The 26,800-nt window shown below is 34.9% G+C and overlaps 1 protein-coding gene across 1 annotated transcript; it reads left to right on the top strand.

Annotated features, from left to right (window-relative positions):
- Positions 1 to 991: 991 nt before the first annotated feature.
- LOC149797126 (vitelline membrane outer layer protein 1-like) lies at positions 992 to 16,790 on the top strand. Its single transcript, XM_089960345.1, has 3 exons — positions 992 to 1,221; positions 2,300 to 2,503; positions 15,289 to 16,790. Exons 1-3 carry the CDS (start codon positions 1,006 to 1,008, stop codon positions 15,538 to 15,540), a joined length of 672 nt encoding a protein of 223 aa, XP_089816471.1. The 5' UTR covers positions 992 to 1,005; the 3' UTR covers positions 15,541 to 16,790.
- The last annotated feature ends 10,010 nt before the right edge of the window (positions 16,791 to 26,800 follow it).

Here is a 26,800-nt window from a genome sequence, read left to right as displayed (position 1 = left end):
CAAACTTAAGAAATCAACCAATCGAAACCCTTACATGTACTACCTAATTAGGATAAAATTTGTTTTACTAGAAATCTGAGAGAGAGATGGCGGTATTTGAGGTAAACATGTAACCTTAAGCAAAATGTAAAGCATTACACACGATCATATCATTTTCTACACATTCTCATCTTGACATGATATTGTTATAATCATCTACTCTTTTATTGATCATTGTTGCTATTTCTTTAACAACGAAGCACAATTTGATTTACTAAACTTATTATTTCCCAGTCTCTGTATGTACTGGCATGAAGGTTTTATTCTGTGGGCTGAAACAACCAGTGCCATATATATATATATATATATATATATATATATATATATATATATATATATATATATATATATATATATATATATATAAAATAGCCAAATATTCATCTTCAATATAAAATTGAGTGAGAGAGTCAGAAGGACTTACAGATAGATCACGATAAATGTGCTAGGTATTTTCAAAGTAACATGCAAATTATGTTACAACCTTGTGTTGCCCTAATTTATAACCTTTGTTAACTGTAATTTATTTCTTTACACTTCAGATGTCTCGTTCAGTATGAATTCTTTCTGTTTAAAATAAAAATAATTTCCAAGCTTTACCGAAAAGGTTATTGAGCTTCGTCGTAGTGCAAACTATCAGAAAAATTACTTCATTATTGTGAGATCTTGCAAAGGGTAATTTGTTAAGACTTAGAATCCAGAAGGGTTTACAAATGACATTTTCTGCAGACTGATTTAAGTTTTTGTGTGCATTGCATATGCCATCAAGATCTCATTGCAAGACAGGGGTGAGTGCTAAATGCATGCATGTATAATCATACATGTATACGAACATAATAGGTAAGTCTTCAACACTGATATCAGCAAGACATGACGAATAAGGTCATTTAAGCCACGACATTCAACCCTAAGTCATTTCACAATCTTTCCGACATAGATTATGGTACCTGTCTAAGTTAGGAGGGCATGGTTGCCAGACCCGCCAAGAGCATGATAATGACTCTGCAGATTAATTTATTATTATTTATAACACTTCCCGTTGAGGCATTTATTTTGCAACAGCATAGGACAGAATCAGATGCCATTCAAGTTCTGATTGTTCGCAATGGTGAATGGTTTGGAGCTTGGCAGCGCCCTGAATTTTGTCCCAAAGGGTCGTTTGCAAATGGCTACAGCATGAAGGTAGGACATGCCATTTCCAATATATCTTGCGAACATCGTACGCGACCAACGGAGTATACGTTTCCTTCATATTTTTGCATAAATTTAGAAAACATGTATCCTAATGTACGTCGCGAACTTTCATTAAATAATTAAATAAAATACTTTCTTTCAGGTTAGAGACAGATAACTCAAAGATGGGACGTCATTTTAACTTTGTGCCATAACTTTTCATGTGATTTTCAAGTATTTGTCGCTACTCTAGTACTGACAAACGGTAGATGTAACTACTAACTATGTTAAAGTAAGTGTATGTAAAATGTATTTACTGTTCAGTTTAACTAAGCTCAAAGGTAAACGGTTCCAGTACTTGAATATACTGAAAAATTGAACGTTTGCAGTTTTTGAAGCATTAACTATTCTGTTAGAACCAATGACCATAAACGTTCATTTTTTCTATTGTTTCATTTAGCCATAAATTATATAAACACGTTTGTGATATCGCAAATTTCATCCGCTACGCGTCCATTCAACTGTATTTCTTGACACGCGATTACAGTAATCACCTAAATTCTCACATGCAAATCCTGTAATTGCATAAAGAATTATGATACATTGGCCTGCTTTGAAGTTTAGAAAACATAGTAGATTGACGAAAATACGTTCGCCAGCGCATAAGCTGTTTGAACATGAACGAGGAAAAGGTATTTAATTCTGTACCGGTCTGACATTGACTACTTCTTAGAAAACTTAAACTGCAGTAAGAAAAACCTCTCATGCCCAGCCTTTATCCAATGAGACAATGATTTATTTCTCCGTTTTCTGTGTCATTTTGGCTGATCAGCTATCATTCATAATACGGATTTAGGGTACGTCTGCATAAAAATGGCTGCAATACCTTCCTACATTAAAATAGTCACAGCCCTGACACGGAGCAATGAAAGAATTTTGACCATGAATCGTGATATATTTTGTGTGGACTTGGCGGAGCTAGTTACGTTTTTTTTTTAAGAATTTATTAAAATAATTCTCTATCGGATAAGAGTTTTAACAAATCTTGAAGTTTAATGCCTGAACTTTACGTTTTGCTCTATCACAGATCGAATCAGACCAAAGCAGAGGTGACGATACAGCTCTAAATTCAATAAAACTGAGGTGTATATTTGAGGATGGTTCTTTTGCGGGTGAAGTGACATCTGGGCAGGGTCCTTGGGGAAATTGGCATCCACTTCACCTTTGTCCATTCATAGAAGGAGAGCTAAATTTATTGACTTCCTTTGCTCTGAAAGTGGAACCTGATCAGGTGAGTTGAAACTTTAGTTTTTCGATACGCATTTTGCTTCTGTCTTGTTTTGTTGATTTGTATTAGCCCGGACCCCGATAACAGCATCTTAGGTAAAAGAAGATACATATAAAAACAATTATGAAAACAAAGTGTCAATCTGTATGTATGAAATTTTTCAGACGCAAAATAGAAGAAACTTAAAAGAATAAATCCTTTTCTTTTACTTGCGGGTGTTGCTGGTAGACTTTTTACTCGTGGATTTTTGTGGGGATGTTTGGTGGGAGAGGTTTAACACTTCCAGGATCAAGACCAGGTCGAGATCGTAAAGATAAAGGTCTTTTGCCCTGAACAGGGATTAAATCGTGATAATTCCGTAATAGTAATATCCAATCTGAAAAAGAAATTGGGTACATAAATGAGATACACTTTGATAGCTTTAGTAAGGATACACTCTCTCTTAAAAATAAATTGGGTACATAAATGAGATACACTTTGATAGCTTTAGTAAGGATACGCTCTCTTAAAAAGAAATTGAGTATATAAATGAGATACACTTTGATAGCTTTAGTAAAGATACACTCTCTCTTAAAATAAAATTGGATAAAAGCAATATTACTGATATGGAAGCCATTTTTTATGGAGATTGGTTTACCTACATCTGATATTGTCAGAAATTATATGAATGGCAGCTGGAACTAAAATAATTATTACTCATCATAGATTAAACATGCTAATAGTTTTTTTATATGTGGAAATTATTGAGTATGTACAATATAATATATATATATATATATATATATATATATATATATATATATATATATATATATATATATATATACCAAGGGAAGTACCAGTTAACTATAATTTTAGATGATAACTAATAACCAAACATTTTAAATGAATGAATAACACAAAACATGCAAATTTAATTAATATAATTATATAGCAAATTGAATTATATTGTCTATAATGAAAAAATCAACAGATACATAAAGTGATATTATTAGACATACAAAAAAAATAATAAAAGACTTATAAACGGCATATGCTCCATATATGGAAGAATGCAAGGAAAATTTATATCGTCATAAACAATATATTATAATTATATAAATGGAATCACATGGTCTAAAATGCAAAACTAAAACTGTTACCAATAATTTAGATTTAGATGAAACAAAGTCCCAGAGTATTACGATGCATGTGGAACTATAAAAACAAAATATTATACATGCAAGTCTTTTATCTGTATTGCAAAAACAAACGATCAACTGTACCTGGTGGTTACTGTTATACTGTTATCTTGTCACTAGGAATCCTTAACAAATGGACCACAGCTTAATAATTTCAATACTATATGGGACAAACATGATTATAGCTATTATAATAGGATACCGAAATCACAATGTGAGGTGATATTCCTACTGGTAAAACAATATTCGAAAAGCAACAGAAATGAATTAAGGGCAAAGTGTAAGACCATTAATCTACGATCAGCAAAATGATCACACACAAGTATTGATTGATATAACAAATGACATCAGATGCGTACCGGATTTAAAACTTCAAAAGGGCAGTTTCGTGTCGATGTCACTGCAAATTAAAATTTCGTATATTCACTCAAGTGCAACTGACACAATTGCTCTTGATGACAATGTTATTTTTATTAATGAGGATCGGTATCAGTTATACAATAAAACTGACTATGAATTTTCCTACAGGTTAATAAAGCCAACAACTATGTTTTGCTACAACCGATCAATCAGTGAAATAGAAAAAGAGTTGAATATTAGTCCAGTAGGGGACTACTTTGATCGGCATAATAATAAACCAATTTTTATGGAAGGATTAGCAGCGTACACTGCATACGTTATGAACATCGAATTATGCCAAGTTTTGAACTACACTGATGTGTGGATAAAATGTGATAATTAGAAGAGACAAAAAACGATTATGATCAATATAACATTAATGATACAGATGAACACACAAAACCAATAATATTTCCGTATAATATAACCAATGGTGTGGGTATACAATAAATAGAATGTGGTAGCATAAACAAAATATTATGTTATAGAACGCAATCAAATTGAATTATGCATACGTGCATTCAGGTCTGCTCATAGACACTAGCATTCACACACATACACATATATACGCATATACGTACATAAAACATACGTGTACATACATATACACATACACATATTATTGTACGTACATATACACATACGGATATACTTGCACACAAACACACACACATACATATATATTTGCACACACACACACACACATATACACATACATATATACTTGCGCACAAACACGAGTCGGCGAATTTGTTAACAAAGCTAAGATCCGATCAAAGTCAGTGATGCAAGTTAAACACGATTGGACTCGCGTGCAGATTCGGCTATGTGTAAGAAGTTCACAAAGTTTGCAAAGTGTAACAATTGTTGAAAATATTTCCCCCGTGTGCTCAAATTACAAATTGGTGATTACAGTCTTAAATCAATTACTGTGAATGAGGAAGATACTGGGGAATCTACTCCGACTTCACATGAAATGGATCACCTCTTTCTTCTTTCCGGAATGAGATATTCCAATCCCTTGTCCAATAAGAATATAATCTATTTTTTCTTCTTAAGTTCTCTCAGTTTTTTATTTGGTTATATCTTGTCTTGTTTAAATCTTCAGTAATGAAGGTTACGTTTTCACTGTTTTTCAGTTTCATTTTCTTCGATAGAATACAAGCTCGTGTACGATATGACACAAACGTCACAATTATTTCTGTTCTCGGCGACTTCCTATCAATTGTGCCATAATGGAAGAGCTTTCTATTTGGCACATAAACTCCAAGTTTTTCTCTGAAAAACATAACGACCACAGTATCTGTGTTAAACTCCGTTGGGCCAGCAGAGGGGACTGCAATATTAATGATACGGAACTTATTCCGCCTCGAATTTTCGTATTTACTTTTCAAGATCGTCTAATGCATAACTACTGGTCTCGAGATCTTTAAACTGCTTCGATATCGTCTGTATTAATCTGCTAGTCTCTTGGTATTATTAACGAAAAGCATTATCACTGTGCAATAAAACGTAACAACATGCGACTTTATCATAATTGATGAAATAATTATCATACAATTTTTACTATTTCTGTTACAAATGTTCATGGATATAAAGAAAAGCAACATACTTTTATATAAAGGTGATATTGATTAAAGGTAAACCGCTAATCTACGATATCGATAATAGTAATAATATTAATGGATGTCAACTGTTTTTTTTTGGTGGCCAGATATGTGATTAGGAAACCGTACTAAAAGAAAATAAAGAATAAAAAACGCGATGATGATAAATGATACTATTCAATCTTAAAAATGTTAATTTTGACATAAATAAAATGTTATCTAAACGTCTAAACTATCATTTTAAAATCATTGATTTATAGGTGATGACATTATTCAAGGTTAAAAGCGTATTATTAAAATGACTGGTTTCTTCGAAGCTCTAGAGATCGTTTGTACACAAAAACAATATTATAAAAATTCAGAGACAAGACTGTACGTACATTATCATTACAACATAACCTTTTACAAAAGTATTTAACCTGCTGAAGACGACAAAATATAGAATAATAATAAAATCGCTATAGAAGAAAACCTTATTCTCAAGTATCATCTGCGACCGTAATGCCAGTATTTAAATATTGGCATATCTTCTAGAACTGAATTTCCGTGACCTCGTATGCAAAATTTCCGCGCCTATTTGGTTACTTTCGGGATGTGACGTCATAGTAGCGACTCCAGCATCCCAACTGGGAATTGCCAGAGTAAAAGACAATGCCGTTTTACGTTGCTTACGGGTGTAATAGCACAATAAGAAAAGCCCGTGGACAACATTTTTTTTTTCTCTTTTAAAAGATAAAGGCATAAAGAAAGCATGGAAGCATTGTTACAAGCGAGTCGATTTCAAAGCAACACACAACACTCTGCTCGTTACATTTCTCTAAAGAATGTTACGAGAGGGATCCTGAAAAAATGCCAGCTCTAGCATACGCAAATGCTAGGCCTAGACTAAAAGTTGGCATTGTTTCAGACATACCGTTGGCTATTTTAAATCCTGGGAAAGGTGTTACTCGTGTGTGATACGAAAATAGGTAGAAGGCCGAGTAAGTGACCACAAAATACAACAATCAATTCACAGATCTTTTATCTACACCAGCAGTGCCAAAATATCTGAGAGCCCGATACCCGGGGCCCCTCTGATTTTAGTTCGGGCCCATCCTGTATTCAAAGTGAGGTGACCGTCGGGTTTGTAGAAACAAAAATTGTTTGCCTGGTGAAACTTTGATCGCGCTGGTGAAATGAATAAATGTATTTTCAAGATGTTGACATATATGCCTTAACACGGCACAATCTAAATCAAACGACCACTGTCCAAGGTGAAACTGAGATCTAGTTTTCTCCAAAAGCTGGTCCAATAAGAAAGTTGCAGTTGAAATTTCGATATCGTATGTCGAGAAATCCAATATCACGTGTTGGATCAAATTGCATGTCCTTAAAAAGTTCCATTTTCAAGATCGAGATTTATATTTCATATGTTGAATTACAGAGTGGTGGTTTAAAGTTTTATTTCTTATGTCGACGTTTTACAGTGTATGTTTTGAATTTTACAGCGGTTGATGAAATTTCAATATCATATGTCAAGAATCCATATTTCACACGTTCTATGTAACTGTTTGTGATGAAAGTTCCATTTCATACGGCAAGAAATCAGATTTCATCTGTTGAATTTCACAGCAACGATAAACTGCCTCCTTGTTTAAAAATAACGCGGTCCGTTCACGAGAGCGACGTCTAGCGAAGAAATTTATAGTAATTCTCGACATGTAAATGGTAACTTTCAAGCTGTAAATGCATGAAATGTAATGGCGTCTCATAAAAGATTACACGAATGATGTTTCTTAATACTTTATATTATTTTGAATTGTAAGTGGACTTTGTGTAATGTTAATTTTAACACTGACACATCATTTCACCATAATAAAAAGCAATTCTGACAAGCACAATAAAATGTTCAGTCACCGCTGCATAATTCAACAGAGACAATATGAAAACTCAACATACAAAACGTAACTTTCAGCACAATCAAAATGATTCAACATGTTAAACTGAAACTCTCGACATATGACATTAAAATTTCAACAACTGCCTTGCATTCTGATTGGACCAGCTTTTGTCCGCACCGGTGCCACATACGATGCCCTGTTTTGTTGTAACTTGCGATGCCTAGGATTTCATTTTAACAGTTCAAATCTGCAGTACTGTTTAGTGGTATAAAAAAAAATCTGAAATTACGTGAATAATGTTTAATCTTAACATTATATTTACTGAAGAATAAAACTGTCGTGTGATATTAATTATTTCGTCACTTCAGTATTCATAGGTGATAAAATAGAATATGACACCTGTCGATTGCATTCCTTATATCCATTTACGTATGTTTTTTTCTTCTTCTGAGAAATGAAGATTGACAGACATAATGTAATACTCGGGAGTTCTCTGCGAAAAATCGGGAGATATCACGATTAGGTATGGAAATCCCCACCCCCTCCCCAACCAAAAAAAAAAAAAAAAAAAAAAAATCGAGAGGTTTTTCTCCCGGCTTGAAAGCTGACAGGCGTGAACTGTCCGGGCTTATGGAATTTCAGTCAGGGCTAGTGAATTTATTTAAGTCACCACTTCAGGGCCCGTGCCTGTGCCTAAAAAATGTCTTTCAGCACTGACCAGTAGTACATAAACTATTTATACCAGACATGTATATACTATCAGATTTGTCAGTACGCCTGCATGTAAAATACACTGTGATTGAATCCTAAGAAGGAAGCTTCTTAATTTGTAATTTATTTGTGGGGAGGCGGGGGTTGTTGTTGTTGTTGTTGTTGTCGTGAAAGACTAATGCATAAGTTACGACCGATGAAAACCGTTCTCAATGCCTTTTACACCTCTCCGGCAATGGATATTGTTTCAGACACAGGTCGGTCCCCGCGCTAGTCTCTTCGCCCAGAATTCAGTATTATCTCAGTGTTTCAGTGTTGGATGTATATTTTCAAGATGTTAGTCCTTAGCTGGTGTGTGTGTGTGTGTGTGTGTGTGTGAGGTAGGTAATGAATATGTCATTTACATATAATACGATTGAACTTCATTCTTCTTAAAGGAATTTATTGCATTGTGGTAAATTTTTAATTTCTACATTGGGCACCATCACTTAACCTGTCTGTCTCGCTCGCGATGTTTCTGTTTGTATTCGAGGACTGGCTAGTACTGCGTAACAGGACCACGTGATTTGTCGTCTCATCAAAACTCGGAAAAACTCGGCAAGTTACGGAATCGTGGTATCTTCCGCGCAATATTATCACTATCTGCCTGCGATATTTAATTAATAAACATTAGAATCTAATTAAAATTTGTAAAGAATTACGTACATAAAAGGAAAAGTTGTTTTGTTTCTGGTCTTCTTTAAGAGTTATTTAGCCTCTAATATACCTATGGTTAGAACCGATATGGCCGCTAATTCAATAAAATTTAAATAAACAATATATCAGTTATCAATACAAATGAACAGTTACGAGATGAAAGAGGCAAATGGCCAGATGACGATGTGAATGCTTCTAAAACATCAATGAGAAGCATGGAGCAAATGGGTGTTATAACAGAACATCTCTAGGGTCAGGTATAAAACCGATAACAGTTTGTGTAAGAATTAGAAAAGATAATTATGCCGAAAAATGAAACTGCAATTTATATATGTCATATAGCAACTAAGGTAAATGTGCATGGGGTGTTTTACGATCGAAGCGTTTCGGCCGAAGTCTGCATTAATAGTTGCAAAGCTTGTTGTTTTGTGCCTGGAGCCGTGCCAGTGACATGGATAACTAAGAAAATGCTATTTGTCTTACTGATGGCATGTGACCAGCTGCTAGATTCAGATCGTACAGAAGAATAACAGTGGCACTTAAGGATGCCGTTGTTTTGTATAATGTGCTGTTGATGAGGCTGCGGCGTTTATTCTGGAGTAGTAATGTATTGCAGAAGTTATAACAACCATCAACATAGCTGTTTGCGGGCATCCCATATCTTCAATCAAACGAATTGTACCTGCTGAAGGAAGTTGCTCTATTAACATGTTGCGGTTGCGCCAGGTCTTCATCGACTGACGAGGTAGCGAAGGCTGGGCGTATTTTCATTGGGCACTGTCGCGCTGAGTACATGTGTTGTCATAGCTCCTCTTGCATCCCCAGTGCGTATATTAAGCTGTACGAAAACTGTTCGAATAAAAATACAAAGCCACACAAAGCAGAAAGTGAAACCGGGCACTCTACATCTTATTTTGTTGGCCCTCTGAGAATGGACCTAATGTCTGATTGTATTTATTAGTATGTACACATGGTTTCTGACCCGACGGTTAACACGAAGTTTCGGCTTTCCCGCGCGATATTCATTTTTCTGCCACCTTGTTTATAACACTGAGCGCATTTTTGTGTTTGACTGAATCTGGTTGTTGCATGCTGTGCATTTGTGGTTCCCGATGAAAATACCTTGAACTTGTCCTCTGATAATCCACTATCTTTCAGAAATTTGACACGTAAATGATGGTATTTAACTTCGCATCTGCAAGAACCAGATGTCGTTATGCTTTAAGAATTTTTAATCAACGGTTCAGACCACATCACATACTTTGAGTTCCGTAGCGATTGGAATGCGATGATAGCGGCCAATAAAACAAGCCTGGCCACTCCAATGCAACACACACGGCTTGGTGTCGACTCCGCCAGTAAATTTCGCAGATTGATTTGAGGTGAAAGACGTGTGGATCTCTAACTTCGAATGTTTGGAATTGCGGGAGTGAATCATTATAATACCTCTCTTAGGAGCGTCATATGAAACTTTAATTGGTTGGGCTTGGGGGTTGCAGACATGCACTTCGAACCTGTCTCTTTGGCGCATAGGCAAGACGGAGATGTGAATCGGTCATTTTATTTCATCTCTAAGCACCCGGTAATAATACTGTCTGCAACACGTCCTCAAACACGCTCACCAAGAGTAACATGCATCACGTCTTCTGTCTTCAGCTTTTGCGATTTGCTGTGTGTTTGGCCTACCACTGTGACGAGGTAGAGAGTTCTATCTTTTTCGATGATCCGACGGTTGTGGACACGGGTTATTGTCCAGAATGTATCACAAGTGAAATTACCACCAGCTGACCGTGGCGTTTTGGCTTGGGGTTATCTGGGTGGACCCTTCGTTCAATGTCTATTCGTTTTCCACTCAAAACGGAACCAATACATCTTTTTAGAAGGATCTCGAGTCGAATGATTTTAGTTTGTATATGTCTGACTGCTCACCAATGGCTTAGTGTTATCTTTGGCTAGAACAAATTGTAGACGGCCAAGATGGTTAGGTGACTGAATGCCCGGACACTTATGCATTTACGTTGAGACCCTCCTACCGGATGTAGTCTCGAGTGGAAAACTTAGATGCGAAACTAATTGTAAGGTTTGTATGCGATGTGTCAACTTCTGCATGTACACTGCTGCCAGTGTGTGTCCGCAGGAATAAATTGACGCCGATCGAATTTGTCGCCCACGTCTCATAGCTGCTTTTTATATGGATGCCGATGAAGTAAAATCTAACATCTGAGGGGGTAATAGTGTCTTTGTTGATGTAGAGGTAAACCCACCAACATTTTGAAAGTTTTGCGGTACACCCCATCGATACTATTCGTAAGGAACACTATATAAGTGGTCTGAACCATCAAATATATCCACTGACATGTCGGATACGAAACTGAAGCCTGTCAGAATAACAGCGCGTAATACCGGATAACGCAACAAGATCCAATAACACCACAGCATGTAGGTAGCCACAAATTTGCCCATCAGTCTTTTTTGAACCTGGAGCGTGGAGTATGCCTGAAGGTTGCGAGCCCCTGAACTCTGCGTAGGTTCGTAATTAGATCAGGAAGCGGAGCAAGGTCGATGTTGGGATGGAGTCACTCCAAACGCATCCCAGTGCTTTCTGAAGTATTGAGATCGATGATGCCGGCTTCATGTCCTCAACGCCATTGTAGTTACCCGCCAGAAGAGTGTTTAACGGCTGAGCCATGCACTGAAAGTTAAAGTTGGAGAGAGTCCGAAGCGAATAAAAAAGCTTCGCCCGTTTCTTTTCTTGTCTTCTCACGTTCCGCAAGGTCAATGCATCCGTTTGGAGTGTCAACTATCCCTTCCGAGCAAGATCACTGGCCCTGCTACCGCGCTGAGCGTTGAGGTTTTTGTGGCTGCTGCATTAGCTGCAATAGCAAGTATGAGTAAACGCAGAATGCCATAGTCATTGTGCGTGGTTTTTCAGGACCGTGGACAAAAGGTCATTGTCAATGCAACGCTTTGACTTGCGAGTGACTTTGAAGTGCTTTCCTTAAGTAATTATGAGCATGTCTTCGTCGCCACCTTCTATCACTTCGATGGCGTTAACAAGCGTCATGTTATACATGAAATCGTATTAAGAGAGCAATGTTACACTGGTCAATGCCCTGTATTATCAGAAAAACAATTTGTTATTCTAATCTTTTCCATACACAAAGGTCTGTATAGATTCCATACAAGTATCTTAGGCATTACCCGTCTCTGGTAGTGACGTTTTCAACTTATCATTAGTAATGCCTTGTACAATCATGAAGACATCATATCTTCTACAGAATACATTGACGTCTTTAAACCTCATTCTACCCAAATTGTTTACCATTATATAGTTAATACTTCTTTTACATTCGTCTCAAAAGAGATGAAAAAACTACCCACAATAATCATGTTGTTTTAACGTCATTTTGAAATTGCCTCGTATAAAGTTTGTTTGGGTTTAATGTTGCTTGAAGTATATGTGATGTAAAGATGTGTTCGATTGGGCCATTTATCTTCGTGGTTGTGTTATTTTGATATCGCTATTATTTAATATATTGCAAAGCAGAGATTGATTAATGCACAATTACCCGCATAAAGTGTGTGTGTGTGATTTGGATTTTTAACGTAGCTTTAACAAGTTCTGAGTCATATAGCTACGATGTCTTCAGTGTGGCAGTTTATAGTGATGTCAGGCATTGGTACCTCATGCAGCAGACATGTAGCATGATGTCCCACCCAGTAACATTATCCTGACACCAGGCCAACCAGTCCTAACACAAACCTCTTAATGCTGAGCGCCAAGCGAGGCAGCTGTTAGTACCATCTTTGTAAGTCTTTGGTATGACTCGGCCGGGGATCGAACCCACAACCTCCCGCATCCTAGGCCACCGAAGTGGTCACCTGCAAAAACGCGGAAGAGACTTACACATTAACACCTATCACAAGTGCAATGCATATACATGGAGTGTTAATTTTTATACCCTTTTGAAGGTTGGTAGAAATTATAAAGATTCATCTCGGTTTTTCTCATTTTTTTATTATTTTTATTATATTATCTTGTTTTGGGGGTGAGTTGATGCATTTGGATGAGTGGAAACCTATAGAGCAAAATTATCCCTGGTTGCAAATGTGTCTGAGCCATCAAACCTCCTCTCGCAATTTGTCATTCATTTAATTCGGAGTATTAGATCTTTTTCGTCGTTTCACTTTGTGATTATTAAATAGTATGTCAGGCAAATTATGATCTAACAGTTTGAACATATACTTGCTTGTTATAAATGCTACACTTTTTATATTACTTCCCCAGTATTCAGTCAAGCTGCTTCCGTTTCTACATATTTAGGACGAAGAAATTCTAACATTCTATATCACTTCCTGGGTGAAAAGATTATGTTTTATCAGCTAATTCAATTGCATATATATATATATATATATATATATATATATATATATATATATATATATATATATATATATATTTCTCTTCGAGATAGTATGCACGAGATTCTTTTACGGTGGAAATAAATCGTTTTCTGTGCGTGTTTCAGAGGTACTTGTATATTCTTTTTGTAATATGTGAAAGTAAGCAACGCGTTGGTTGACTTCTACCGATAAATGTTACAGTCAAGATAAAGTCTAAGATTATCGGCTCATTTTGTATTTGGAAATTATATTTATATGAAGCACTTAAAGCGTGCATGTTTTATTCCACAAACGGGATGGAGGACACTGGACCGGTGCTCCAGACTTAAAATGTAATATCCCCTTTCATTTTATAGCATTTAAAATTAATTGCACGATAGACTATTTGCATCTCATTTAAAAATGAAATTTCGTCTCTTAAATCTATACAAAGGGTAATTCTATCCGGGTACTCCGGATCTGGAACAATGAGAAATTTGTAAAGCAATATACATCCACGTACTTGTTTAGTTTTCCCTATAGACACCTTTATTCTAATATCGTTCTAAGGTTTGAAATAACATATTCTGATACAATTCAGTGTCTGTTCTTTTTTATGCGAGTGTAAAGCTTTCTTACTTCATCTAAAACTGTATAACGTCATCAAGAAGATTCTTTATGTTTTATGTTGTATTATGATGTCTCTAAAACACTGAGCTACAATGCATACTTTCTTTTGCAATATTTTGTAACGTTTTTTCAATCATTTCAAAGTATGAATTATTTGAGATTTATGTATACCTTTGCCATTGTTACGGTTTATTATCAAGAACTATTGCACGCGTTGTTTTAAATGTAACTTTATTTTCCATAAATCATGTCTCTGTGTATGTTGAATCGTTGTAAAATGACCATGCCCAGTTGTGGCATCGAAATGAAATTTATCCGAATACAATTTTTTTTACTGATTCGCATCAAATACGCAATTGATTATTTCGTCATACTGTGCTGTTTTAACTATAATCTTGCTAGAAGTGTTCATAATGTTTATGTCCATGCAATCGTTTTGAAAAGTAACATTTAAACTGACATACTTTATAATATTAAGATATATATTTTTCGTTTCAAATTTGAAATAACATTTACATTGTAATACAACACTATTGTGTTATTAATGCTTGTAAATAAATACATATTATCCGTTGATACTGACATTGTTGATTTCACATACAGTTGTGTCATTTGCTAATTATACTCAATTTGCATGGTCTAGTAGTTTTGATTACTTTTGGCCATAAGGCCAGACAAGTAGTGCTGGTCTAGTGCTTCTTTAATATTGATTTTAATATTCTCAGTGTGGTCAGGGAACGATAAAACCAGTTTTAATTGGAATTTATAGTAGCTTAACATTTCCAGTATCTTATGAGTTTGTTCAGATTATATCAAATTTTCTTATTTAACTGTAGCTATGCCCACATATAGAAAAGTCCGTGTCCAAATAAGACGGAATGAGCGATCCGGATTAATCCAGCAAGTCAATTGCCATCACATCATTAATGTTAAATTCTTCAAAAACTACACGCCGTATTTTAGGGAGTCCTACCAAGAGCAGGTCATTTTAATTTACCTGTTCGGTTGAACTGTTATTTCATTAATTTGCATTAGTCGTTAGTTCATGTATATAGGCATTCATCAAACTATGTGTATGTACGTGCATATATTAGTGAACAAGGCATAATTTGGAGCAATGACGTTTCCGCTTAAATGAGATATTCTTTGCTAACTACTGGCGCCGAATTACTGTTATGCATTGCAGCTTCCCTCTTACGAATTGCACCAGACACACTGCTCAAGTACACTAAATATTGAAACTATTCATTAATTTATTATTATTATTATTATTATTACTATTATTATTATTATTATTAAAGGGTGGAGGAGATGATACAGGTGTCAACTCTATAAAGTTTGCATGCAGATCGACTCGTACTGGATCTAAGGACAACATTCTTAACAGCGGTGATGAAGGACCGTTCGGTTACTATGGAACGTGGAGTGAGAGCTGTCGACCTGGATCGTTTATTTGCGGACTAAGGACCAAAATAGAAGGCGATCAGGGTAACGGAGATGACACGGCATTAGATGATGTTCAGTTTTATTGCTGCCAAGATTGGGCAGTTTAATTTAAATGATTACTATTGTACTATTTCAACTTCTCTTTGCTGTATCACTCAAGGCAGATAATCAATACATTCTTAACACTCAAAAAAAAAAAAGATTTGTTTTCACCGTTTACAGTATCGCACAATAATTATAGGCAAATGAACGAGGAAGGATTTCTAACAGTCTACATGATCAAAGTATACCTTAAGGACCTATTGTCGTCCTTACTGACTGCCATTCACACCAACAGATAAAAACTCACGTGTAAAGGACTATAAAGTATGGAGTAGAGTTACGAACCAATGTGCGCCTGCGCAAAACCATGTTCTTACAGACACATATACGATGTTAACGGCAAACACATACACATGAGCAAAATAACGTATGACAGAGAGGTGAGTTATCTTATCATGGCTAACACAAATAGATGGAATCTCACACTCAATGTTATCATCCAACACCCACCCTTACAAACGAAAAGGAAGTGCAAAGTGGAGTTATGTGATGGTCACAGACACACACACACACACAATTACAATCCTCTCACCTTAATAAACAAAAAGGACTAGGGAATAATTAATGTTCACAAAAAAATATTTACCATTTAAAAGCACCATTTCAAACAAATCGAACGAGGGAAAGGGTAATGTATGTAATAGTCACTAACAAATGTAATTACAGTCCAACACCAGCCTTTACCATCCAACACCCACAATTACAAAGAAGATTGGAGAGAGGAAAATGATAGTTATGTGATACTAACACACGTGTCTACCGTCCAACACTCACACTTACGAACAAACAGATGAGTGGAAAGTGGATGTGCTATTCTAGAATCACTAACACGCTTACATACAATCCAGTAACCGTACGATTACAAACTAACAGACTGAAGAACAGGAAATAGTTTTTTTTTTTCGTTCTAATGGGTGGCTTTGTTTTTCATACAAACACACAAGCACATACACACATACATAGAAACATAGAGGCTGGCAATAATGATAAGTAGTCTCTTTTGAAACGTTGAGGTGGGGATGAAACACTTTTATGTTAAACGGTGCGTGCTAACATGAGCTAGTTAACACACACGTCTTGACTGTTTATTTACGCAAAGCCCTTCTTTATAATAACTTTTCTGGAATATCTTTTTAAAGTGCGGAATGAGTATTTGTTGGTTTGGTTGTAATATCTGTTACTTATTTAAAGTTTTATATTCTTAATTCTTACGTTTGTGACATTGAAACTCAAACGATTAAAAAAGAAACCTTTATTTGAGTTTTATTGTACCTCAACCAATGTTTCATCATTCTACTCCTACCAATGTCGCTTGTGAGCTACACTAATTGCGGATTTCATTTTCTCACATGTGAATACTATTGGTTTGCCAAATCTATGTGCTCTCTCTCTCTCTCTCTCTCTCACACACACACACACACACACACACACAAAACAAGAAAATCTTGTGTGTGCAATACGTTGTATTACGTAATATCATCGGTGGGCTTTTACACCTCATCGGCCCAACCGCATGGCATAACTTCAAGAAAACTGGATAGGACTATTTGAATCTGGCAGTTTTCGAACTATATCCCTACATGTAACAGCAAAGCAGTCATACAGACTGTGGACATCCTTCTGGTACCTGCCGTTCCCGTCATGTAATGGCAAGGAAATCCTGTGGTCCGTGGACAAATTTGATATACCCTTTATTCACAATCATATTACATCAAGGACTCTGTACAGACTGTGGAGTATCTTTAGGTACTTGCTATTCCTCATCACGCAAGTTAAAAAGCAACTCCAAGCGCTTTCGACCACCACTGGTTTTAAGGGTAGTTTTTAAGAAAAATAAAAACCTGGGAAGGTCTACAATAACCACATTGTCATGTTTTCTTTCATTTCCACATCGTAAATAAGGTAAAAAAAATGCAACATGTGAAGCGTATTTTCATACAGACAACTTTATACCGGATCTACTCGCTTAAAGGTCGAGTCCAATGCATAATGCGCCGGCAGATCCGGGTCTGTGCAGTTTGGTAGGAATAAACAGTAGAACAAACAACACAGACCCTGATCGGCATGCGCATTATACTCTAGCGGTGTTTAATATGCTGAAAATAACATATCTGTATCAGTAACGGAATCTTCAGAAAAATGCAAATACAAAACGAACATATGTGTATATATACTCATGCAGTGAGATCAACGGCGTAAATTTAGCACTTTTGCACAGGATATGTTCCTGACACAGATTTATATTAGTTCCAAAATAAAAGCTGTGTACTTGATATATGTGGTTTACATAAGTCAATAAAAAGTACTACAAAATGTTAACCAAGATCCATCAATTCACAATAAATGGAAACTATCAACATACATTAATCAAATAACATAAAATAATAGTTCCGTATCAAAATAATTTAATACACCCCCCCCATAAGTAAAGCTCAGTTCTAGATATTGCCCAAAATCCCATAATAGTCCTGACCATACTTTACCTTTAAATTATCCAAAGACGCTATGGAATTAGTGGAGTCAGGAAGATTAACAAAAATGATAATTTCGACATATTGAAACAAAATCTGATCAAACTTACGTCAGTCCAAGAAAGCTCTTAAATAAAACACCATCTTCAACAAGGGAAGACGTAATTCTTAATTTGTCTTCTCAGTTTTATGAACATTTTCACTTTGAGTGGAAAACACGTCTGTTAGGTATTACTGAGTAAATGAGAGTGACACACAACCTAACGACAGAGGATGACGTCTATATATATGACGTCATCTGATATATTGGTTACTTGACTAGTCCCATGTTTCAAACTCTAGTTCAAGCTGTTCTTTTTTCTGAGGTTTCTATTTCAATCTAAAGCAATATATGTATATTCTGATTGGATCATATGTAATTTAAGAAAATATAACTCCCAACACAATCACAAAACAACAAAAAAATGAACAAAAAATAATTTCATGGGGAAATTAGCAATATATTCATACTCATAGTAAAAAAGAAATGACGATAATAACGATATTATCATTGTTTTCTTATAACGATTTTATCATTTTTACAACAATATTATCATTAGGTATCTATTCTAGTATCAGAACTAGTAACATGCAGATGAAACAATTATCACAAAATTGACAAATATTATTACAGGTCATATGGCTTCATCATCAACATGGTCTTCTACGTTGTCGGCTATGTCTTCATCTTAACATTATAGTAGTCAATTGATTTCATTTCCAGATGAGAGGTTGATTAAATGTGTGATATCTTCCTTGATACAACTCACCCCCCTCCAATGTTTCTTCTCATACTAATTTTTGTTGCTTGTTGATTGATGACACACAAGAAAATAAGATGCATTGTATGGTCAGTAAATGCCAGAGTTTGCCATTCATATAAATAAATAAATAAATAAATAAATAAATAAATAAATAAATTCAGAAGTAAAGGTTTTGCTGTGAGCACATGAATCTTGAGGTACTTTTGTGATTCATGGCAGATCCTCAAATTATTCATTAGCCTCCTTCCACACATTCCTGCACGTTATTCATTAGCCTCCCTCCATACACCCTTATGCGCTTACGGCTGTGACCTTGAAGTTGTGACTCACAATCCATACATATATTGCCTGTCTACCACCTATAAAAGCATGCACGAGATTTGGTTGAAAAAAGTTAGAGAAATAAAAATTGTGCGCAGTTTCACTGATTTTTTATATTTAAATATTTAACAGCTATGGCCCTTAATATGATACCTGTCTCTGATATGGTCACGAAATGGGCTATCTATTTTACCAAGTTTGGTGAATTTGAATTCGGTAGATTAGGAGAAGTAGTGGTTACTTACAGACGGACAGGGAGACACCTGGAAGGTAAAAACAAATAACCTGCACCAAAACTTGGGGATAAAAGGAGAACAGTAAATTAATTTAGGTACAATTTACACTTAACACTCAGGAATCATTGTCATAGCAGACTTTTCTACAAATGCATTTGAGTTGCAGTTTTACAGTCCAGTTTAACACTAACATTGAACCCAAATATCGACCCTATTTGTTGCACCGAAATATCGACCCTGTTTGTTTTTATTTTCATTTCAAAATATTCATTTTCATATAAAAATAGATTGACGTGAAAGAAGAAATAAAACAGGTTAAAAAAAGAAGGTCCAACCTGAAATAGTTGACTATTAGGACATGATTTTAAAAGCATAGCAGACACTGAATCTTATCAGGGTCATGGCGCATGTCCTGTCAGCTTTGGATGTCATTAACTTTACACTGAAAATCTTTTTTTTTCTTTAATTATGTGTCAATGATTGTTATCCCCACGTATATTTTGTTTGGTAAAATTAACATTATGAAAAGAAATTATAAAGTAAAAGTGGAGTAATTATGGGAAATCATAGCGCAGGGCTTTTAGCAGCAAGTTAAAATTCAGAAACAAGTGAATTATGCTTTTATTGTACCAGACTTTTTTTCTAGATAATAATTTTAAGTTAACATATACAGTTAAAATTAATTATTTTCTTAGACTTTTATTTGAGAAATAAAAATGTCAATTTCCTTGTAAATACGCATTGTTTTTTCTCTGTCCTAATAATATTGACATAGTGTGTGTGTGTGTGTGTGTGTATGATTAATGAAAATGTCAAAAAGGCTACATATAAAGGCGTGTCTTGAGGACAATTATGTGTCCTGATAACATAGACTGTGTGTGTGTGATTAATGAAAATGTTACAAAAACGCTACATATAAAGGAATATCTGACGGTCAAATCTATGTCCGTATAATCAGACTCTGTGTGTGTGTGTGTGTGTGTGTGTGTGTGATTACTGAAAGTGTCACAAAAATGCTAAATATAAAGGAATATATGAAGGACAATTCTACTTCCATATAAGATTCTATGTGTGCATCTGTGTGTATGTGTAATAAAACTCTCACGAAATACACAACAAATTTTGAATGGCAATTATCGTAGGTATCATTTATTGTGTGTGGTGCACCTTACCCTCGGTGAAGGTCAAATTATGTTCAACCCTTCAACGCCGGACCATGAAATCCAGGCATGTGACTATTTCTCAACTTTTTTTAAGGTGAAACTTATTTCCGTTCTGTCAATATTTCCTATAAATATTCCGATCCTATCATTTTTCAGGCAATATAAAACTACAATAACTTTTTTCACAGTCGATCAAATATACACTGCGATATATTTATAAAGATGCGTTAGAGAGGTTAAACTACTTTTCTGCAGGTTGACAAAAACGATAAATTTCGACATATTCTAACAAACATTTCTTATCAAACTCATGTCAGCTCAAGGAAGTTCTTATCTAAATCACCATCGCCAAAAACGAAAGACAGAACTCATCTTTTGTCAACTCACTTGTATTAAGAACATCCATTCTGAGTGAAACATACGTGTGTTAGGTATTGCTGAGAAAATGCAAGCGTATAGCCTAACGACGGAGGGTGACATGTCATATCGGACAACATCTATTACGTAGGTTACTTGACTGGTCCCATGTTTCAAAATATGGTTCAGATATTATTCTCACTGAGGTTTCTATTTCTGTTGAATGTTGACCAAACAGCATTAAAAGTAAGTTGAATTTAGCATTCATGGAGACAAATGACTTTATTCTCAAGTTGATTTAAATTAATGGGAGCAAAATTTATGCACACTGCCCCCTGCCAGCCCTCCAAAATGTTTCCTCATGTACCGATTTTTGTTACAGTTTCATTGTATTTTACAGTCAGACAATATCAGTATTTGTCATATCAAAAATTAAGAAAGTTATTTATTATTAGGTTGAAGATAAAATTCAGAAAAAAGTTGCATATTTGCTGAAATGCGGCTTCTTAGGCTATAAGTTATTTTTAGTCGTTTATTGAAATATAATAATCTATATCAAATGCTGTGTTCATACGGTGCAATGATTCTTTAGTATCAATGGGACAACATATTGTAACTAGGACATGGCCCTCCAAATGTAAATTGAACGATTCTACTGCTCTTGGGGAATGATCTTCATATCAATACATATGACTGAAATTCTTGTATGAACTTCGTTGCACCATCATGTTTATGTAGGCACTGTTTTAATAACGATGGATTGTGGAGGAGGATGTGGTGTCAAATATAGAAAGGTGTTAGTGGAACCTGGATCCATATGCATAGCTCACAGAGCAAACAAGATGGCTCCTACAGGTGAAATTACACTGTTGCTGGAGACAAACATGGATTCACAGAAAAAGGGCAGAAAACGGCAACAAATATGTAATATCATTAACAAGGATCGATGAAAACTTTTGTCACATTCTGCGCTATGTTGTGGATCATGAATACCTTGTGGGAATTACCTAAAAAGCTCAGAATATTTAAATCAGAAAGGTTTCGTTTTTGCAACGTACTTCGTCTACTTGAAGATTCCTCAAGGCAATAATTTTCACCGACTGCCATACTAGGCTTCAATTATGTAGCGAAAGTGCTATATTAATCTTGTTAATTCAACTACAAGGGTTGCCTACCTTACATTATCCATACTTTTGTGACGTTCGTCACGCATGATCACAATTTATGCGGAGTTATTATTGTAAAGTATCTGATCAACGTTTAGTGAACATTTACAAGAAAGATAGACAAAAGAGCACTTGAGATTTAGGATATCGTACAAAACTATTTATTGATTGATACAAATGATGTGATACATATCGTATCGAAGACAATTTTGACACAACATGCCTGGTGATAACCAAATCTATGTCTGGCTGATTTCATCTATTTTTGAAAATCACAAACGGTCACAACCCGTTTAGATCTTGGTCACAAAGTAAGTCACTCTTTGCTTGGCACTCCGCTTCACGATATGTCATGTGTCTACCTGGTATATTAAAATTCCTGAATCCTTAGAGGTGAGACAATGTGTACATCAATAAAGGCTTATTCCCAAGGCAGACGATATGTGTGTTCCAAACTTGCGCTATCAAATTCAGCATGTAGAAGAGAATCTTGTGAAATGATCTTCGCTTCATCACCTTTATATTTTGATTGTAGCAAGAAAATTCTGTATTGGACAAAAAATGAACTTAAAAATAAAAATAAATTATTTTAATGACGCACATTGCCTAAAACTGCACGCAGCTAGATTATTTGTAATCTATTATAAGACCGTTTGCTTCATGTGTACCTAGAATAATGAAATCATTGTATTTTAGAATGAACGGGTCTATTGTTTATCTTCTAAAAAATCCTGCTATTTGGTTTTTTCTCGCTTTTATATTCTTACCTTTTCTCGGAGCAGCGATAGCTCTTTTGGTAACAGCGTTAACTCATTTAGCAAAAGCGTTGGACTAGTAATCCAACGGATATGCTGATTTATCCTACTCTCCCTCATAAACAGTCGTATCGCCAACACGATAGCCTTCGTGACTTATCAGAAATCTTGTCAATAGCCTGAAGTGTTCCAGGGCAACCTTTTCTATGCTTCATTGATTCTGTGAAATAATAAATACAACTAAGCGCCATCGCTCTGATACGATTGAATTTTCAAGGGATTTTTATAGCGTGCAAATTATATTGCTATCTTAAATTTTTTTTCTCAATAAAATGAGAAATATTGGGTATTCCTGCTGAACGTCACACTAGGTAAACGACAATTTAGCTCAGGAAAAATCGCATCTCAGCAACTACATTTACATCATACGTGGCAATAATATATTACAATGTTAGAAAATTGAAAATACCAGTAGCTGCATTCACACCATATGTAGGCTGAAAATGTATACAAACGAGAGAGGTCAAAATGTTTGTAGTCATATGGTGTGATATTTATCTAAGTGACTAACCATCCGTGGGAATGAAAGTCGATGTAACAAATTTGTCCTTTCAGGGACACAGATGTGCGCTCCGAAAGACGAATGAATATACGCATCACATAGAGTTCGATTAAGTTTTACGTCATTGGGGTTTCAGAGAGCTCCTCATGCAGGTAAGAACAATTATGGTTCAAAACTTTATTAAGATCTCAGTTTATTTCATTATGTTTATAGGCCTAATAGGCTTTCTATCGTTTATATAAAGCAATTTTGTTCTGTCTGGAAACATGCTGTAATCTTTCATTCATTATTTTTGTATTCTCTGATGTTAATTATGAATTATGTCCATGAATGGCTTGAATTTACCACGAATTATATGTGTTATAATTGTAGCATGGAATCACTGTTTTAATGATCTGCTGCCAACTTATCGTTCAATAGTAATCGATTTAGTAATACAGCAGAAGCTACAAATATGATATTTCGGCATTTAAGATAAAACATTTAATAGATTGTCCGTTTGACAAAACGAAATAAGTATTAGTTAAGATATTTAATACTTTCTATATTGTTAGTATAGTTTGTCTGTCTGTCTTTACTTCATTTAATATTTAGTTATTTACATTAAACTCAAAAGGACAGATTTTTAGAATCGTATGAAGTTTGAAAGGTTTACACTAGATTTACACGAGAAGTACACATAAAACGTATATTTACTGTACTTTATACAGTAAATTTATGTTTCATGTGTACTTCTCATGTGTAAATCTAGTATTTATTTATGTGTAATTCTGTATATTGAGTATTATCTGATCTTGATAATAAAGCAATACGCCATTGCTAAGTACAGACTCTGACCTACCCATGCAGCTCAAACCCAGTACCTCTCCGTTCCTTAGCGATGTAACAACACTCATCGCTGGAGTGACACCTCCGCAACTGGAGGCCAGAATGACACCTGTATTTTTCACTCTCTTTCGATCTGAGAGTGACCATCAATAAATACATTCCAACAATCAACAAGGACATCCAACTTGGAAGCAAATGATATTTCGCGATAAAATACTATTTCATCGAGTTTTGATTTATGATTAGAATGTATCTTTGAGACAAAGTTATATATATATATAAAACATTCAAATTCGGTCACTTTGAACAGTATGAAAATATTTGTGCTGTGTAAGGCCCATTTGCCACGGTGCAGATATTGTATAAGGAGTCTATAACATCTATGAATAAGTAGTGCTCATGCTCGACACGCTGCGTGATATCGACTTTCAATACAAATAGTGCAATCCATGTCTGTGAAGTTAGCAGTGGGTTTGATATTAGATTTTCGATATTACCATATCGAATCCACTGCTTGTATCTTATGATCAGTATTTGAAATAAAAGAGTAAACAATTTAATGTTTTATTTTTTTGTTTTGCTGCAGTGATATAAATTATTTATTTTTTTTAATCAAATGACTAAAGACTTAAGAGAGAGAGAATGGTATATTAAATCTATACGTTACTAAATGCAGTTTTCGATAAACACCCAAACCTATTACCATACAGTCTTGATAATCCATTAATTCAAATACGCAACAATAATAATTCTGAGCTTGTCAAGTGGCATCTATTATTGGAAGATGACATTTTATGCTTGCAGAGTTATGTGAGAATTTCCGTCTGTCGTTCCATCCAACATTTCGTGGCCCATGTACAACGTGCTAGTGGGTTCAGAAATTTAGATAAGACATTAAACATACGTGCATCGCTACCTGATTACGTGTCAAGTATGTACCAATATCTTAGGTCAAGGTCATATACGTGGTTCAAATGTCAGTATAGGTATGTTCGTGTCCGATGCATAACATTTCAGCGAAACTTTGTACAAATGTGTCCATTCACTAGAACCACTAAACTCTTTGTACAAATGTGTCCATTCACTAGATCCACTAAACTCATTGCACAAATGTGTCCATTCACTAGATCCACTAAACTTTTTGCACAAATGTGTCCATTCACTAGAACTACTAAACTCTTTGTACAAATGTGTCCATTCACTAGATCCACTAAACTCAATGTACAAATGTGTCCATTCACTAGATCCACTAAACTCTTTGTACAAATGTGTCCATTCACTAGAACCACTAAACTCTTTGTACAAATGTGTCCATTCACTAGATTCACTAAACTCATTGTACAAATGTGTCCATTCACTAGATCCACTAAACTCATTGTACAAATGTGTCCATTCACTAGATCCACTAAACTCATTGTACAAATGTGTCCATTCACTAGATCCACTAAACTCTTTGTACAAATGTGTCCATTCACTAGATCCAACAAACTCATTTCCTGTTTCTGTTAGATAGTTATTTGCTGATTGGACAAATTATTAAGTAGTTTTTAATAAAATAAAATGCTTTTTAAACAAAATGGCTTGGTTATGAATACAAATTCTCCGTAACTACCTAACATTCTAAACTGCTTTTGTTTTGTTTCCTTACATCCGTACACTATTTTGTGTCATTGTTTTATCATGTCTTTTGTACGACGAAATGCAGATTTAATAGAAAATCAATTGACAAACAGCGATACTTTAATGATACAAGCTATGTTTAACTTGAAAGTGCATTTGTAACATATTATGTTTTAGTACCACATTTTAGAAGAAGAGTAATAAAGATAAACAATTTTTAATTGAATTTTTATAACTTAAATATGATAAAGGCCTTTATGGTTTATAGATCCTTTATCCAATGAATCCTAAATTGGGATATTTTTCAATTATTTTGGGAATTTTTGTAAACATCTTTACTACACTAGATAACCTCCATTGGAATATATTCAGACTTAATATCGTATTCTCAAAACAGTGGATATTCTTCATGATACTTGTCGCGATAATTTATCTGATGAACACGTCCTTCAGCACGTACATAGTAGGATATTCCTTTACGTGAGTGGACTGAATTGCCTGGAAGTCGACATAAATTGTATAGTGTTAGTTGCAATTTTGTATAATGTAACTTTACATAAAATGTGCAACTAATATTTACAACATAGAATCGGAATGATAATTTGTTTTTATAGAAATGTGTTTCCTGTAATATAGGTTTGCTTTTCACTATTTCAATTAGAGCTCATATAAGGCGAAGCAAAGAAATCAATCATGAACCAATTAATAAATCTAGCATTAGTCCGCTGCGTTTATTTTATATAGATATAATTATGACGTTACATATCTCTCTCATATTTTTTATGTAATATTTATTCTAGTTCTCTGCCTTTGACATTTTATCTTATTTTGTATGTATACATTGATTGGTATGTCTTCTAAATGAAAATGAATTATAAGGTTCGTTTTAACACAGGTACTCGTTTTACCCAAGGATATAGACTTGATACTTGTTCACAGTAGTCATTTAAGACAATTCGCAATACGTATACATAGCTATTTAA

Source organism: Sinohyriopsis cumingii, chromosome 6 (genome assembly GCF_028554795.1).
Source record: "Sinohyriopsis cumingii isolate HCF-2022 chromosome 6, ASM2855479v2, whole genome shotgun sequence".
NCBI classification, from domain to species: Eukaryota; Metazoa; Mollusca; class Bivalvia; order Unionida; family Unionidae; genus Sinohyriopsis; species Sinohyriopsis cumingii.
Note: the sequence above shows the minus strand (reverse complement) of the source record. Positions and strands in the feature narration are given on the sequence as shown.

What these genes read in the sequence shown, in the direction of transcription:
- LOC149797126 (XM_089960345.1), top strand. Translation starts at nt 1,006, where the DNA reads ATGGTTGCCAGACCCGCCAAGAGCATGATAATGACTCTGCAGATTAAT. An exon ending in CAAATGGCTACAGCATGAAG is followed by an intron (nt 1,222 to 2,299) that starts GTAGGACATGCC and finishes GCTCTATCACAG; the next exon opens with ATCGAATCAGACCAAAGCAG. An exon ending in TGAAAGTGGAACCTGATCAG is followed by an intron (nt 2,504 to 15,288) that starts GTGAGTTGAAAC and finishes TTATTATTAAAG; the next exon opens with GGTGGAGGAGATGATACAGG.